This window comes from Bufo gargarizans, chromosome 7, assembly GCF_014858855.1.
Source record: "Bufo gargarizans isolate SCDJY-AF-19 chromosome 7, ASM1485885v1, whole genome shotgun sequence".
In the NCBI taxonomy this organism is placed as follows: Eukaryota; Metazoa; Chordata; class Amphibia; order Anura; family Bufonidae; genus Bufo; species Bufo gargarizans.
Window position 1 is genome coordinate 188339785 of NC_058086.1, and position 17764 is coordinate 188357548.

The 17764-nt window shown below is 46.8% G+C and overlaps 1 protein-coding gene across 1 annotated transcript in view; it reads right to left on the reverse strand.

Moving 5' to 3' along the window:
- Positions 1–17764, reverse strand: part of LOC122943041 (filamin-B-like) — a 258267-nt gene that overhangs the window by 32188 nt on the left and 208315 nt on the right. Inside the window, exons 31-32 of the mRNA XM_044300431.1 lie at positions 7288–7420; positions 7004–7180 (exon numbers count right to left, since the gene is read on the reverse strand). Coding sequence (XP_044156366.1) covers positions 7004–7180; positions 7288–7420 — 310 coding nt within the window. The remainder of the gene's footprint in view (positions 1–7003; positions 7181–7287; positions 7421–17764) is intronic.

Here is a 17764-nt window from a genome sequence, read left to right on the forward strand (position 1 = left end):
TCTAGCAGAAGACCTCTCGATGTCCATATTCCTTATAAATCTAAGGTTTAGCATTAGTGGAAGAACCCCTTGATAAGGTAGCTATAATTGTATAATTTCAAATTAAAAACTAATGCCCAAGGCCAAAAATCTTTGCGAATGGAGCCAACTACCTGTAAAACATTATGATCTGCTATATTGTTCATGGACCTTGGCCCATAACAAGGACACAATGGTTCGGGTTCAAATAAAACGTATGAATAAGGAACACCTGCTTTGTAATAATGAGCTGGCATAAGAAAGACTAACAATGAATACGCTGTAGGGCTTATCAGAGCGCCACAGGCTGACAGCAGCGTCGTTTCCGGACCATCAATATGTTAACATGTCTCTCCCCAGCTAGAATACAGTTGTCTGCTCCGAGCTGATATCCTAAACAGTTATCAATATCACCAACCCGACACACATGATAGTAGTCAGGGTATGGTCACCGGATCAGGATTTGTCTATGGTAAATCTAACATGTATTTACAAGAGGATTTGCAGTAGAAATCCAAGGCTGAAACTCTGATTTCTGCCATGGATTTGCCTCAAATGTATTGCCCCGATCGATAGGGCTAAACCACAGATTTTCCACACAAAATTTGGAAGACGAATCAACTTGTGCATTCTTCTTGTGAATACATTTTGTTCCCTGTGCCTCAAAAAATCTGCGCCTAGCAGTGTTCCTGGTGACGTCACCGGCACTAATGGGCGGGCTTTAGCCCCGTCCTAGCCTATAAAACGGATAGTGCAGCGCTAAAGCCCTTTAATGCTGGTGATGTTGTAGTGTACGGGAGAGTAATACCCCGTCACTACAGAAGGGTCACTCGGGTACTGTCGTTCCCCCTGTATTTATGGGGAGGTTGGTATAAAACATCTTGTTAATGTAATGCTATGTACTTCCTGTTACTGTGAAATGTGCATGTGCAGGCCGGCTAGGGTGTCATTCCAGCTCTGAGTCACTAGAGGGAGCTAGGGAACCCTAGTCTATATAAGGCCCAGTCAGGAAGTAGTAGGCAGGCAGACAGTGGGAAAAGGAGTCAGAGATGATCCTGTGTCTGAGTCAAGGCCAGGCTATGGGCCTGTGAGAGTAAAGCAGGCCTGAAGCCTGCCGACTAGGAGAGGGTAGTAAGCCCTGTAACCGGGTTCCGGATCCAAGGAAAAGGTTCCACTCCTGAGTCATCATCCGTATTAGCTGAAACATCACAAGCAACCAGCCGGGACACAGAATACAACAGAGGCCAATCTGATAAAGCAAGAGGTACTCAAGATAACAGAGGAGGTACTCGATAAGGATAGCTTCAAGGATACGCCAGATATAGGGCATTAGACCTTGGAGAATAAGTCACATGTTTCAGGACCAGTCAGGAATAGTGTGCAAGCCGCCTGTACTGCATCTCCTGTAATTAACACTCTGTAAAGAACATTGCTATAACCGGCCAGTCTGTACTTCTAAGAACCAACTGTATTCAAATAGAAACCAACTGTCTTCCATGGAACTGCGCTTCCAACTGCGTCCATGTATGATTATCACTGACATTCAGTAAAGTTCCAGTTTTGGTTGGCTATCCCGTGGTTGCTTCATTCTTCTACATTACTATACACGGCGTGTCACCGTTTAATTGACACTGGCGTCACGAACATTAAATACCTGCCTGTTCCAGTATTTGCCCCGATTGAAGACGACAGTGGATCCCAGGTTAGTGGGTTAATCTGCACTACAAAGCCCAGCATACACTACTGACCCCCTGGGACACTGCATCGCTCTTTTTGGCGTCACGAACAGGATCCGCATGCTTCTGAAGTGCAGAGAAGTGTGAACTGTGTGCTTTAACTATTCCACCACCGTATTGCAAAGACTGTAACCTTTATTCCTAAATCTGTGGATTACAATTGTGCCTGGGAAGAATTAGAGACGCTATACTGTGTTGCGCTACCCCCAGAGAGAAAATCGTATTTATGGACTGTGATTTATTGGACTTTTCATCAACCTGCTTGCTGTCATTGAATTGCAGCATCAGGACATCCAAAATGGCCGCCGACGCCATGAGGCTTTTTGCTGCGCCATCACGATGTACAGAGGCGCGAATATTTGGCGCCAGAACCCTCCAAGAGAGAGGAGGAGATTGCCCTGGAGCGCCACCCACCTTAAGGAGTCATGATGCGGCTGACTTCCCTGGAGAGTTACGCCTGGGAGGCGGGCCTCAGACGGAGGTAGACCGGCCCAGTGTGTGGGAGGAGCCAGTGTCGACTCTGCACCCAGTGAGAGAAGAGATGGCTATGGCGTGCGCTGAAGAGCTGGAGTTCGATGCCACGTGTGAGTGGGGCGCCACTCCACCAGACTTTCCCGATTTGGAGGCATGGGACCCTCTAGCCTGGACGGCCAGTTCCTGGGGACAAGCCATGGATCTGAGTATAACTCGTCCTCGGTCCCCACCGATCCGTCGCCGGCATGCGCAATGGCCGACAATCATGGCCGAATTAAAAGCCGCGGTCGCGAAAAAGAATACCAGCCGGAAGAAAAGATTTGAAGAGATGGCTAAATCCATCCAAGGGGACTCCTTCCCAGGTAAGCCCCAGCTGGAACGGCGCCGCGGGATCGTGGTAGCATTTGACAAGGAGAGGGGGTTCGGCTTCATCCAGGAACTAGGGACCGGCCGGGACTTCTTTGTAAACCGGCGCTCCGTAAAGCGGCACTATCTTCCGGAGCATCTCCATAACCTGACCCTGGGGGAAATAGTTGAGTATACCCCAGCAGAAAGCTTAAGGGGCCCCTACGCTACCGCCGTCACTCGCCCGAAGGCGCCGGCTGAAACTTGGGACACAGAGAAAGAGGAGACAGACCCGAGTGAGGCAGAGGAGGCGAGAATTGGGCCGGCCCGAACCACTCACCTGCACAGTCAGATATATCTAAGCCCCAATGTCTTTTGGGAGCCCATCGTCTTGCAGGGGCCAGAAGAACCATACCCCCCTCCCGACGCGGTGAGGCGAGAAGAGGAGAGAGAGCGGCTGGACAGCTGCCAGCGGGCGGAAGAATGCGCTGAGGCCCGACGTCTAGCAGCGGCTGCCACCGTTACCCCAGAGGCCACTGTCACCGGACCTCCGGTAGCCCCAATGACCTGCACAAAGGCTGACATAGAGGCTCTACGCAAGAGAGTTTACTGGGTGGAGGACCTCGGGTACGCCGGATGCCAGTGGATCCCGTTTCCCAGAACGGACGCAGAGATGGAGGCAATGAGAGATAAGCCTCCTCCTTTAAAGATCGTCAGAGGGGACGGATTCCAGATGTGGCCGGCCTTACCAGAACACTTGCTGCAAGATCCGTTCATCGAGTCTTCATCAGAGGAGGAGTATGACACCCGTTTGTGAGTAGGCCTTACTGTAAGTTCTCCTCCCTAATGGCCGAGTTGTCCCTCCGTTTGGCAAAGCTGGTGGAGCTTGCTGCCAGTTATACACGGCCGGTGGCATTCTAACCGAATGATAGTGCCACTGTATACCACTGCTTCCAGCCTGCCTATGTTGTGTTTGAGACATCCGGCCTGCTGCTAAAATCCCAGTTGTGCCTTAGTTTGCACTGTTTTTCCCTTTTTACCCCCATTTCAGGTTGAAAAGACATTTTTATGTCAGCACTATTTTAAAGGGTAAGCAGGACTTGCCAGGATAACATGACCCTGGTATTGTCAGAGTCCTGTATTGTCATTTTATATATGTGTTGCTGACTGTATTTAGTAACCGGTTTTTATTCACGTATATGTGCCCAGAGATGGACTTCCTATGTGCAAGCCTCTGAGAGGTTAATTTTATTATGGACTTATTTATTGTCATGGACTATCCTGGTTCTTTAAACATCCGCTGTGCCAGGTCAGCGCCCCAGTTCCACTCACTATCCTGAGAAGAAGAGATCGACGCCCCTTGTCACCGCACTTCACCTTTGCCAATTGGGTCTGATATGAGTGTAAATGACATATATGTCTGCATGCATGTGTCTTTCTCTATTTCAGGTAATGATTCCAGTTGGACGGGCCCTGATGGAGTACGAGGTCGTACTCAGCTTAAAGCAGCGGGGTATGTAGTGTACGGGAGAGTAATACCCCGTCACTACAGAAGGGTCACTCGGGTACTGTCGTTCCCCCTGTATTTATGGGGAGGTTGGTATAAAACATCTTGTTAATGTAATGCTATGTACTTCCTGTTACTGTGAAATGTGCATGTGCAGGCCGGCTAGGGTGTCATTCCAGCTCTGAGTCACTAGAGGGAGCTAGGGAACCCTAGTCTATATAAGGCCCAGTCAGGAAGTAGTAGGCAGGCAGACAGTGGGAAAAGGAGTCAGAGATGACCCTGTGTCTGAGTCAAGGCCAGGCTATGGGCCTGTGAGAGTAAAGCAGGCCTGAAGCCTGCCGACTAGGAGAGGGTAGTAAGCCCTGTAACCGGGTTCCGGATCCAAGGAAAAGGTTCCCCTCCTGAGTCATCATCCGTATTAGCTGAAACATCACAAGCAACCAGCCGGGACACAGAATACAACAGAGGCCAATCTGATAAAGCAAGAGGTACTCAAGATAACAGAGGAGGTACTCGATAAGGATAGCTTCAAGGATACGCCAGATATAGGGCATTAGACCTTGGAGAATAAGTCACATGTTTCAGGACCAGTCAGGAATAGTGTGCAAGCCGCCTGTACTGCATCTCCTGTAATTAACACTCTGTAAAGAACATTGCTATAACCGGCCAGTCTGTACTTCTAAGAACCAGCTGTATTCAAATAGAAACCAACTGTCTTCCATGGAACTGCGCTTCCAACTGCGTCCATGTATGATTATCACTGACATTCAGTAAAGTTCCAGTTTTGGTTGGCTATCCCGTGGTTGCTTCATTCTTCTACATTACTATACACGGCGTGTCACCGTTTAATTGACACTGGCATCACGAACATTAAATACCTGCCTGTTCCAGTATTTGCCCCGATTGAAGACGACAGTGGATCCCAGGTTAGTGGGTTAATCTGCACTACAAAGCCCAGCATACACTACTGACCCCCTGGGACACTGCATCGCCACCGAGAACACTGCTACATGGATGCCTCTGCCTAGCTTACCCATGGAGAGCCCGGTACATCACCAGATCTCCAGAAAAAGCCCTTGTCCTGTGCGATTCACCTCAAAGGAGAGCATCAGAGCATGTCATGTCAGAGGGGCTTAGTGGGGGAAGAAAGGGATTTGTCCGAGTTCAGTTCTGAACCCCGACAACCCCTTTAAGCAGTCAGTGATGTTGAAGCTTTAGGATACAATGTGGATGCTGTGCCCCCTATCCTGACATGTCTGTTTTAGCAACTTCCCCATATAATAATAATTCTGGAGCATCTATTCTTATAACCATCTCGTACCATTCTTCTATTATTCCTGCTAGAAGTTATGAATGAACTACTATCAGTTTGCAATGGGCCCAGATGGGTGTTACCAGCTGGGGGGGGGGGGGGGGTACAGACACCTACTCATATTTATTAAGGATCATCTCCCAAATATCTGCTGTCTGGGTAAAGTTGGGAGGCTGCCGTACCCATTAAGTCTTTGCCAATCCTACCAAAATTGCCGGGTATGTCCAACTTCTATGGCCAGCCTGAAGGTGGCCATACACATTAGTCTAAAGTTGGTTAAAATAGACAATTTCAACCAAAACTATCGCTTATCGGGTGAAATTGACCAATGACAATTATTGGATCCGTCAGCCATGTTTAAATGTTCATCCAATAGTCACCAGTTTGCGAGCAAATCTTTCCGTGAAACAACCCAATGTCATTGAAAATGAATGGCCAGTTTGACCGACTAACGGCCAAAATGGAGTCAAATGTGTATATCTGTGCCAGTCAACAATCGTTCAATAGATGACTAAAGGACGTCTAATGGGCACTCAGCCACAGAGGTGGATTGGCTAAAGACTTTACAGGGAAATTTCCAAGTTGGCTGATGCCCAGGGGGCCACCCGTGCCCTCCTCACTGCTGCCAGCTGGGTCCATAACGATCTGATGCTCTCAGCATTAATTAATGTAGGAGAATCAGGTACTTATGCATCTGGCCAGCGGCCGCAGGCACCCTCCTAAATTCAACTCTATCGCCATCCTCAGGAGGGTGATACAGTTGAATGCTGCAGCGGGGGCAGCGGCAGCACTATAGTATTTGGTTCTGTTCCAGCAGTATTTTGTGTTGCCCTATGGTATTTGGTTCTGCTGGGGCAGTATGTTGTGCTGCACTATGGTATTTGGTTCTGCTGGGGCAGTATTTTGTGCTGCACTATGGTATTTGGTTCTGCTGGGGCAGTATTTTGTGCTGCACTATGGTATTTGGTTCTGCTGGGGCAGTATTTTGGGCAGCACTATGGTATTTGGTTCTGCTGGGGCAGTATTTTGTGCTGCACTGTGGTATTTGGTTCTGCTTGGGCAGCATTTTGGGCAGCACTATGGTATTTGGTTCTGCTGGGGCAGCATTTTGGAATTTGGTTCTGTTGGGGCAGTATTTTGGGCAGCACTATGGTATTTGGTTCTGATGGGGCAGTATTTTGTGCTGCGCTATGGTATTTGGTTCTGCTGGGGCAGCATTTTGGGCAGCACTATCGTATTTGGTTCTGCTGGGGCACTATTTTGGGCAGCATTATGGTATTTGGTTCTGCTGGGGCAGTATTTTGTGCTGCACTATGGTATTTGGTTCTGCTGGGGTGGTATTTTGTGCTACACTATGGATTCCTGTCCCTGCCTACTTCTCTTTTCCCTGCCTTCTGTCAATTTGGACTCGCCTACAATATGGGGCCACTTTAAAAAAATAGAATTTCCAGGGCCACTTTAAGTTCCCAGTCTGCCCATGCTCAACCACCACCCTACTTCTAGCTATTGTGTTTGGCCACCTCAAGAGTAAAATCTGCCACCATGTATTCATTGACGTACAGATAACTGTCAGTAGAAGACTTTAGACTGATCCCTATGGCTCTCACTTACCTGTAACACCTCTGTCCAGTCCAGCGCCATACGCCGTCACAAGAGCTGGGTCACCCTCCTGTCCTGGTTCTCCCACTCGCGCCTTGAAGGGGCTGCCAGGCACGTGGCTTCCATTAAATTTGACATCAATAGTGTGTGTGCCATTTTCCCGGGGAATGAAACGCACTGCATACTTATCTGCAAAAAGAAAACCATACGACGAAGTGAGGAGGGCGATGTGACCCCTGTGACCGGTCTTCATCTATGATGGGAATTGGTGACTTCTTATACCAATATGTCCTTACCTGGTTCCAGCTCAGAAAAATTGCATTCCTCCACAGCTCCCGAAGGACTGTGCACCTTGGCATCAATCTTGCCCTTCGCGCCATTCATTCTGATGGCAAATGACACCGGCTGATTGGCCTTCAGGCCAGACTCCTAAAAATTGCAATCTATATTAGAGAGATCTAATAAAATAGCAATCAGAAAGCCAATGGGCAGAGGGTTGAATGCTACCTGTATTTATTAAGGGAGGGGAGTAAAACCTGTACCAGAGGGGGGATGCAGCACCAAACCAGCGCTGTGTCTTCTTCATTTGCAGGATCGGTGAGGGTCCCATGGGTGGGATGCCCACTGATCCTATGCTATTTAAAATACTGGTGTCCTACTATGCGTCTGAGAGCCATTAAGCCCCATCAGGTAACAGGGTGCAGGTGCAACCTCTGCACCCCCTATAGCTATCCCCTTGCAGGTATCTACACACCTGACCCCCTTGTCTTAAAAGGGTTGACCCTATATTATCCTAAAAGGATCAGAGGGTGTCCAACTGCTGGGATCCTGATCCTGTGAATGAAGACGACGCAGAGCTGATTTGGTACTCTTTTCCCACTACACCCTCCTCCTGTGGGGGTACTGCCGAGCGGCCCCTTTCAAATTTGGTGGGGGTCTGGTTTGAAGAGGCTGTGGTGTTCCAGTGATCATCCAGGCCGCTTCCTAGGGAAGTGATGTCACGTTCATTAGTCACATGGCCTAGTTGCAGCTCAGCCCCATTCAAGTGAATGCGTCAGGTTGTAATTCCAAGCACAGCCACTCGGGGGTGTCGGTGTCAGACCCCCATCGATCAGATATTGATGACCTGTCCTGAGGATAGATCATCAACACTGTACTCACCTTATCAAAACCTTTCATTGGTTTTCTACATTACAAAACTCATCACTATGTACCTTCGTAGGGAATTCTGAGCTAATAAAAGGGAGTCCTGCATTCTGGATCCCCTTCACCAGAGTGGGGAGCTGTTCTAAAAAGAGTCTCTCGGTCTGGAGGACCTGTCCTCCTCTGTATGGCATAGACAGTGCGTTGATTTAAATGGACGCTGTGTAATACTTAGTTTCCCCTGTGGTGCCGCTGCAGGGAAACTAAACACTTGCTAGTTTTCCCTCCTGATCGCTGTGCCCCTACGACTCTTGACTTATCTTTGTACCTCTAAGGGGCCCTTTTACACAGGTCGATGGCTGGTCAGAGGGGCATTCATAACCATGCTCATTCCTGATCAACGCTCAATGTAAAACGCTCATAATTCAGGTGACCAGATCCCTTATGTGAACAGAAAAATGCTTGCTGGTCTGCAGGGGCCCCATTACTCAAATGTTTGAGGTGTCACTGAGATGTTAGAAAATGTTTAACAGGTAAACTTTGACTTTAAGGAGGACTGTTCTCCTTTTCTGACGTGTGTTTAAGTAACTTCTTAAATTCCACATGAAATAGCAATTCTGGAGCCTCTATTCTTAGGAATCTATGTTGTGCCATTCCTATATTATTCCTGCTAGAAGTTATGAATGAATTATTAGCAGTTTGCAATGAAGGTCCAGCTGGGTGTTACCAGTTGGGGGTGTATCCTTGCAGTCTGATAATGGCAGCATATGTGTAGTGTCCCACTACGTAAGGGTGGGCACTACTAAGGGTCATGTTGCCCCATCTCCTGTGGGAAATTGCTATTGTATTTTATATGGCATTGTAGTGTACAATTTCATGATTATCTCCTGTACCAGGCCTGCTAGGGGTGTAGTTTCTCCTCCTAAGCTGTAGAGGGAGCTAGGGAACCCCTAGTATATATAGTTAGGCCCAGAAAAGAAAAAGAGTAGTTCAGTCCAGTCCAGGAGGCTAAGTAGCTCAGTCTAGTCTGCTTGAGTTCCTGAATAAGAAAAGCTCAGAAGTTAACCCAGGAGAAGAAGTTGCCTCCTGAAGATATCTAGCACCTTGAAAAGTACAGTGCAGGGCCACTTTTATCCAGCTAAGTAGAAAGCTGAAGAGCAAAAGAATATTTACAGCAAGAGGATTTATACCAGCGGAAGGTTTCCCTACCCAAGGATAAAGCCAGCTATAAGGCATACAGGCCTTGGAGAAAGCCAGACAGGATCTGAGGAAAATACAGCCTGATCTGTAAGTGTTATTCCCTCTGAGTATCTTGCAAAGACTTTGCCTGCCACTTATGTGAAGCCTGCCTGTGACCAACATTTTACATGTGGAACTAACTGAAACCTGTAAATAGTTGAACTGTTCAGTAAAAAGAAGTTCTGGTTCACTGCAACTTTGTGTACCTCAATTTTTCCTACAACAAATCAGTGTGCCACCGTTACCGGCACTGGCGTCACAAACTATAAGGGATCTTGCCACCGGCACACTAAACTTCCAACACCCAGGGCACCTCACCTACCACCTGGCCTGGTCCCTATACACAGAGAGTGCCCCAGAGGATTCATCTGCCAGCCTCACCATCACTGCTGTACGCCTGCCCAGGGTAAATAAAAACTGAGTACCAAGAGCAACCCTCGGTTTGTTAACTACCCCTGTGACCTCATATTCACTCACCCTGCAGGACTGGCACACTGCATATTTTGGCGTCACAAACAGGATGCAAAATATTTCTACGCCATAGTGGAATCTGAACTGTGTGCCATAATTGCCTATTAAGTGATAACTGCCCTATGTGTTTATTTGAAAATTGTTGAGCCAAAGAACTGTGGACAATCGCGGTGTGAAAAACTGTGTATTGTGCAATGTTTGCTGCTCTTTGAGTCACCGCTTGCTGTCAGTGAATTGACAGCCTTATGCTTAAAGATGGCCGCCTAAGCTGACTGGATTATCGTTGCGCCATCGTTGTGTCCGTCTGGCGCGAAAAAAAGGAGGAGGTACCTCCCTGCCTGCAAAAAAGATACTGCCTACCTTGAATCTTGAAGCTCCGAGAGGCCGCGCCTATCTCCTGACGTACCTCGCAAGACTTGGACTGCGCATCACCGGAGTGAGTAAAACTTCGGTATTAACTGGCCCCTTTGTATTTAAGTACCAGGAAGATTCCGATCCTTGCTGGGAGACTGGGGGGAGGCCCCTCGTTAGTGATAAAGGACATGATTCAGGGGAAAACACATCCAATTCGGATTTTGGCCTGCTCCGCCGCTTCTTAAAGGGCCATACCCTCTCCGTGGTCGCCCTTAGCAAAGGCCTGAGAAAGCAAAGTCCAGCGTGAGTCTGCCTATAGAACTTGCCTCCATAGACCATGCCATGTCCGCATCTGAGGAAACGGGGCAGTTGGCCCCCAACAAGCCTTCTGTAATTCACGCAGATGAGAACAGGGCGCCCGCCGCTGCAGCAGCATCCAGTTAAATGCCGCTGACCATGCCATATTACTTTGGGGACTTTAAGGACCAGATCATGGTCTTATTCCGGCTCTATCCTATCTCCGCGGAGCAACAGATGGAGATTCTCTTAGCATAGTTAGAAGGGGCCGCCCGCAGGGAAGTCATGTCCTGGCCCAGCTCCGAAAAAAATAACATGGGACAGATTTTTGATCGCCTCGGCACCACGTTTGAAGCCAGGACGGTGTTGGAAGTTAAGATGCGATTTTTCAGCAGAAAGCAACAGCCCGGTGAGTCACTCCGTGATTTTGCTTTGTTCCTGCAAGAGACCTTGAGGGCCGTGGTCCAGGTGGACCCCCGGGAGGCTGAGGACCAGGACCGGACTCAGAGAGCAGTTCATTGCGGGTGTAAACGCTGAACACTTAAAGGGCCAGCTGAGGATGCTGTCGGCCCAACACCCCAATTGTGCGTTTTTGGACTTTAAAGAGCTGGCCATCAGTATCCTGGGTCAAAACCCGCCCACAGGGCCAGCGGCCTCCCTTGAACCTCAGGCCTGCCAGGCAAAAATTATTGATGTGAAACCGTCTGGAGCCACCCAAGCTACCCAGGCTCCAGAAACAAATGTGGTGGCAGCATTAATGGAGCGAGTTAACCATCTCACTAAGAGCCTGGAAAAGGTGTGCAGGAAAATAGAGGAATGGGAAAGACCATTGTTATTGGAAGACGAAAGCCCCTTACCTCAAAGGCTCCTCCTGCCTGCATATAAAGAGGTCTACCTCAAAGAACCAGATGGACGACCGAGTTACCGGTCTAAGAATCGCAAACAGCCTGTCTGCACCTATTGTAAAAAATATGGCCATACTGAGACAACGTGTTGGCAGTTAAACGGGCCACCCCCGAGGCCGAGGACCGCCCCTCGGGAGGTAGAACAGTAGGTCCAAAGGATCCAAGTTGGATGCCCAGATACGTGGGATCTCGTCCAAAAATTAACATATTACACATTAACGGGATACCTTTTGAAGCCCTGCTGGATACTGGGTCTCAGGTCACCACCATCCAACGACCCACCTTTGACAAATTCTGGGATTCAAATCTCCTCACCCAGCCACCAGAATCCTGGCTGGATATCATTGCTAACAACGGCAAGCCGGTGAAAGTCCATGGGTACTATGAACCTACCCTTCAGGTGGGAGAAGCCACCTTACCATAGCAAGGCGTAATTGTGGTACAAGCCGGAGATAAAGGGGGACACCCCGTGATCTTAGGGACTAATGTCTTTAAAAATTGTTACTCTGAGTTACTTGAGGCCCTGAACCAATCCATACCCTCAGCTTCACCTGCTTCTATAAGAGTCATTCAAAAGACTATCAGTGTGCTGTGTGCTCAGCAAAAATTTGCTAATGGGAAAGGAGAAATCTGCACTGCCCGGATCCGGGATAACAGGCCAGTAATCCTGCAACCAAATTCCCAGATCATTTTGTGGTGCCGTGCTGTACTAGGGATCCAGGGCCAAGACTATCAAGCCCTGGTAGAGCCTATCCAAATTCAAAATCATCCCTTTGTGCGAGCAGCCAAGAGCCTGGTGATCGTATCTCAAGGTAAAGTTTCCTGTCCGTTTGATTAATTTCAGTGATTACCCTGTTGCTCTCTCTAAGCACTGCCCTGTTGCTCAGCTTTTTCAGGTATCCTTCCAGGATGTTATCCATCTGCCTGCCACGGAGACGTCTCAAACTGCACAGAGCCTGCCAGCACCTCTTCAGTATCCTGGTGGGAGGAACTTCATGTGGGGAACTAATCCACCCCGAAGGATCAAATAAAGGGAGTCCTGAATCTGGTGAAGGAGCACCACCAGGCCTTTAGTAAGCACTCCACGGACTATGGAGAGGTCAGTGTAATCAAACACACCATACCTACTGGCTCTCATCCTCCTATCAAGGAGAGATACAGACCCATACCGCCTACTACCTACCAGTCCGTAAAAGAGATGATACAGGAAATGAAGGACTCTAACATAACCCGGGACAGTCACACTCCCTGGGCTGCACCCCTAGTTCTTGTTCGCAAAAAAGATGACAGCATTAGGTTCTGTGTGGACTATAGAAAAATCAATCAAATCACCCACAAAGACACTTATCCCTTGCCACGCATTGAAGAATCTTTGACTGTCCTGGGGTCATCAGCCTGCTTCTCAACTCTTGACTTAACCAGTGGATACTGGCAGGTGCCTATGGCCCCGGAAGACCGTGAAAAGACCGCTTTCACCACGCCTATGGGCCTGTTCGAATTTAACTACATGCCTTTCGGACTGTGTAATGCTCCAGGGACGTTCCAGCGGTTGATGGAGCATTGTTTAGGCCATAAGAACTTTGAGACTGTATTGCTATACTTGGATGACGTCATTATCTCCTCCAAGACATATGAGGATCATTTAAAGCATCTGGCCGAAATGTTTCAAGTCCTTGCTAAATATGGCCTTAAAGTCAAGCCGTCCAAGTGCCATCTGCTGAAACCAGCTGTGAAGTACCTGGGCCATGTTGTTAGTGCAGAAGGAGTCCAGCCTGATCCTGATAAACTTGCAGCTGTCCACAATTGGCCTACTCCCACCACCGTGAAAGAGGTGAGAAGTTTCCTTAGTTTCGCAGGGTATTACAGACGTTTCATCCCGCATTTTGCACAGATTGTGGATCCGATCCAGGAACTCCTGAGGGGGCATCCCAAAAAGAGTCCAAAGACTCCTATCCCTGTTGAATGGAGTGAGGAACGGGAGATTGCCTTTCAGCTCCTGAAGAAGAAGCTGACCGAACCCCCTGTCCTGGGTTACCCGGATTATCAGAAGCCATTCCACCTCTATACGGATGCCAGTAAAAGAGGCAAGACAACAAAGAGAGGGTGATTGCCTACGCCAGTAGATCCCTGAGGGGAGCTGAGAAAAGCGATCAGAATTATAGTTCCTTCAAGCTGGAGTGCCTTGCTTTAGTATGGGCTGTGACTGGAAAATTCAAGGACTACCTTGCTGCCACTCCGTTTGTCGCCTTCACTGACAACAATCCCCTGGCGCATCTGAATACAGCCAAGTTAGGGTCTCTGGAGCAAAGATGGGCCTCCCGCCTTGCCAACTATGACTTCACTGTGAAATACCGGGCAGGTCGCTCAAATGATAATGCTGATGCCCTGTCTCGGCTTCCCACTACAGAAGCACCTGATGAACCAAAAGATGCCTGGGAAGAAGTGGAGATGCCGGCGTTTTACAACAAATTTGCTCAGCAAGATAATGTTCACACTGAAAATCACTCAGCTGCTGACCCCTCTCCACCGACTAATCCTGAGTCCAGGGGCGAACAAGAAAGGTGGATTAAGCTCCAGTCAGAAAGTAGAGTCCTCGGTGAACTGCTTGACTTCCTTACTAGTGGAAGAACTCCTGAGAGAGTTCGCAGGAAGAGTGCAGACCCAGAACTATTCAAAAAGGCCTGTTGCTAAGAAGGAGCCTGGATCCAGTGTCCTGCGATAGGGTGTACCAGATCCTCATACCACGTCGAGATGCTAGTCTTGTGTTAGAGATGTATCATAACCGGTCCGGACCCTTCGGCGTGCAGAAAACTGAGGCCACCATCCGCAGAAGGTTCTATTGGATTGGGATGAGAGAAGACATTGAAAAGTGGTGCCGGGAGTATACTGCCTGTGCTGTCGGGAGAAGTGAGCGCCATGACCAGAGAACGCCTCTCTACCCTATCGTGAGTAAAACTCCCCTGGAGCGTGTTGCTATTGATCATGTGAAGTTGGAGCCAAGTCGCTCAGGTTATATTTATGCCATGACTATTATTGATCACTTCACTAAGTTTGTTGTAGCAGTGCCTGTGAAAGACCTGACAGCCAAGACTGCGGCTGAAGCATTTCCTCCTGCCCTACGGCTGCCCAGAGAGAATCTTCACCTATCAGGGGTCTGCGTTTGAATCACAGTTGTTCCAGGAGTTTTGCCTGCTACATAATTGCCAGAAGGTCCGGACCACAGCCTATCATACGCAAGGTAACGGAATCAAACTCTCATCGAAATGTTGAGAGCAGTGCCCCCTGAGACAAGGGGCAATTGGAATACTCTGCTGCTACAACTTATGTATACGAATAACAATACAATTCACTGCTCCACCGGGTACACGCCTTTCTATATGATGTTTGGCCGTCAAGGGAGGCTGCCTGCTGATCACTCCCTGGACATGCAAATACCTGATGTCATCAACCTGCTACCAAAGACTGATTGGGTGGTGGAGCATCAAAGACATCTTCTTAATGCCAAAGCGATTGTTCAGGAGCGCATGGAAAGTGCCCGAGAGCAGCAGCAGAGGGACGATGACCTGGCTGCTCATGCGGAACCTCTTGCTATAGGAGACGTGGTGTGGTTGAAGAATAACCACCGAACCAGCAAGCTGGACAGTAAGTGGGAGAGGACTCCCTACGTCATAACTGCTATTCCTAATGCTGAGACCCACATATACCAAATTTCCAGGGAAGGTAAAGGCTCCCAGATCGTACACAGGAACTGTTTAACCCCTTAAGGACACAGCCTTATTTCACCTTAGGACCAGGCCATTTTTTGCAAATCTGACCAGTGTCACTTTAAGTGGTGATAACTTTAAAACGCTTTGACTTATCCAGGCCATTCTGAGATTGTTTTTTGTCACATATTGTACTTCATGACACTGGTAAAATGAAGTCAAAAAAATTATTTGTTTTGCATAAAAAAAAACCTAATTTACCAAAAATTGGGACAAATTAGCAAATTTCAAAGTTTCAGTTTCTCTACTTCTGTAATACATAGTAATACCCATAAAAATTGTGATGACTTTACATACCCCATATGTCTACTTCATGTTTGAATTATTTTGGGAATGATATTTTATTTTTTGGGGATGTTACAAGGCTTAGAAGTTTAGAAGCAAATCTTGAAATTTTTCTGAAATTTGCAAAAACCCAATTTTTAGGGACCACTACAGCTCTGAAGTCACTTTGCGAGGCTTACATAATAGAAACCACCCAAAAATGACCCCATTCTATAAACTACACCCCTCAAGGTATTCAAAACTGATTTTACAAACTTCGTTAACCCTTTAGGTGTTGCACAAGAGTTATTGGCAAATGGGGATGAAATTTGAGAATTTCTTTTTTTTTTTGCCTATTTTTCAATTTTAACCCATTTTTTCCACTAACAAAGCAAGGGTTAACAGCCAAACAAGACTGTATCTTTATTGCCCTGACTCTGACGTTTACAGAAACACCCCATATGTGACCATAAACTACTGTACGGCCACACAGCGGGCGTAGAGTGAAAGGTGCGCAGTTTGGTTTTTGGAAGGCAGGTTTTGCTGGACTGGTTTTTTGACACCATGTCCCATTTGAAGCCCCTCTGATGCAACCCTAGTGTAGAAACTCCATAAAAGTGACCCCATCTAAGAAACTACACCCCTCAAGGTATTCAAAACTGAGTTTACAAACTTTGTTAACCCTTTAGGTGTTGTACAAGATTTAATGGAAAATAGAGATACAATTTCAAAATTTCACTTTTTTGGCAGATTTTCAATTTTTATATTTTTTTTTTCCAGTTACAAAGGAAGGGTTAACAGCCAAACAAAACTTATTATTTATGGCCCCGATTCTGTAGTTTACAGAAACACCCCATATGTGGTCGTAAACTGCTGTATGGGCACACGGCAGGGTGCAGAAGGAAAGGAATGCCATACGGTTTTTGGAAGGCAGATTTAGCTGGACTGTTTTTTTTGACACCATGTCCCATTTGAAGCCCCCCTGATGCACCCCTAGAGTAGAAACTCCAAAAAAGTGACCCCATTTTAGAAACTACGCGATATGGTTGCAGTTTTGTTGGTACTAGTTTAGGGTACATATGATTTTTGGTTGCTCTATATTACACTTTTTGTGCGGCAAGGTAACAAGAAATAGATTTTTTGGCACAGTTTTTTTTGTTATTTACAACATTCATCTGTCAGGTTAGATCATGTGGTAATTTTATAGAGCAGGTTGTCACGGATGCGGCGATACCTAATATGTATACAATTATTTTTATTTCTGTAAGTTTTACACAATGAATTCATTTTTAAAACAAAAAAAAGTTTTAGTGTCTCCATAGTCTAAGAGCCATAGTTTTTTCTGTTTTTGGGCGATTATCTTAAGTAGAGTTTCATTTTTTGCAGGATGAGATGATGGTTTGATTGGCACTATTTTGGGGTGCATATGACTTTTTGTTTGCTTGCTATTAAACTTTTTGTCACGTAAGATGACAAAAAATAGCTTTTTTTACACCGTTTTTATTTTAATTTTTTTACGGTTGTCACCTAAGGGGTTAGGTCATATATTAGGTCACAATTTTATAGAGCCGGTCGATACGGATGCGGCGATACCCAATATGTATACTTTTTTTTTTATTTATGTAAGTTTTACACAATGATTTCATTTTTTAAACAAAAAAATCATGTTTTAGTGTTTCCATAGTCTAAGAGCCATAGTTTTTTCAGTTTTTGGGCGATTCTCTTGGGTAGGGTATGATTTTTGCAGGATGAGATGACATTTTGATTGTTACAATTTTGGCGTACATGCGACTTTTTTGATCACTTTTATTACCTTTTTTGGGAAGTAAGGTGGGCATAATTTCAATTCCATCATAGTTCTTTATTTTTTATTTTTATGGCGTTCACCGTTCGGGTAAAGTAACATGACCGTTTTATAGATCAGGTCGTTACGGATGCGGTGATACCAAACATGTGTAGGGAATTTTATTTTTTTCATTTTTAATCAGTGATTAATGTGTTTTTTGATTTTTACTTTATTTTCACTTTTTCTTTTACCCAGATCCACTTGGTTCTTGAAAATCCAGTGGGTCTGATGTCTGTATATTACAGTACAGTACACTATATAGTATTTTGTACTGTATTTTACTTACAGTTTGTCTGAACAGATCTATGCCTTTAGCACAGATCTGTTCAGCACCATGGACAGCAGGATGCCTGAGAAGGCGTCCTATTGCCATGGGAACCTTCCCCGTCTGCTCAGTAGTGGCCATAACTGCGCAGACGGGGAAGGGTAAGGAGGGGGGCTGTCTTGGGGCTGTCTGCTAACCTTTTCCATACAGCGGTCCGTACGGACC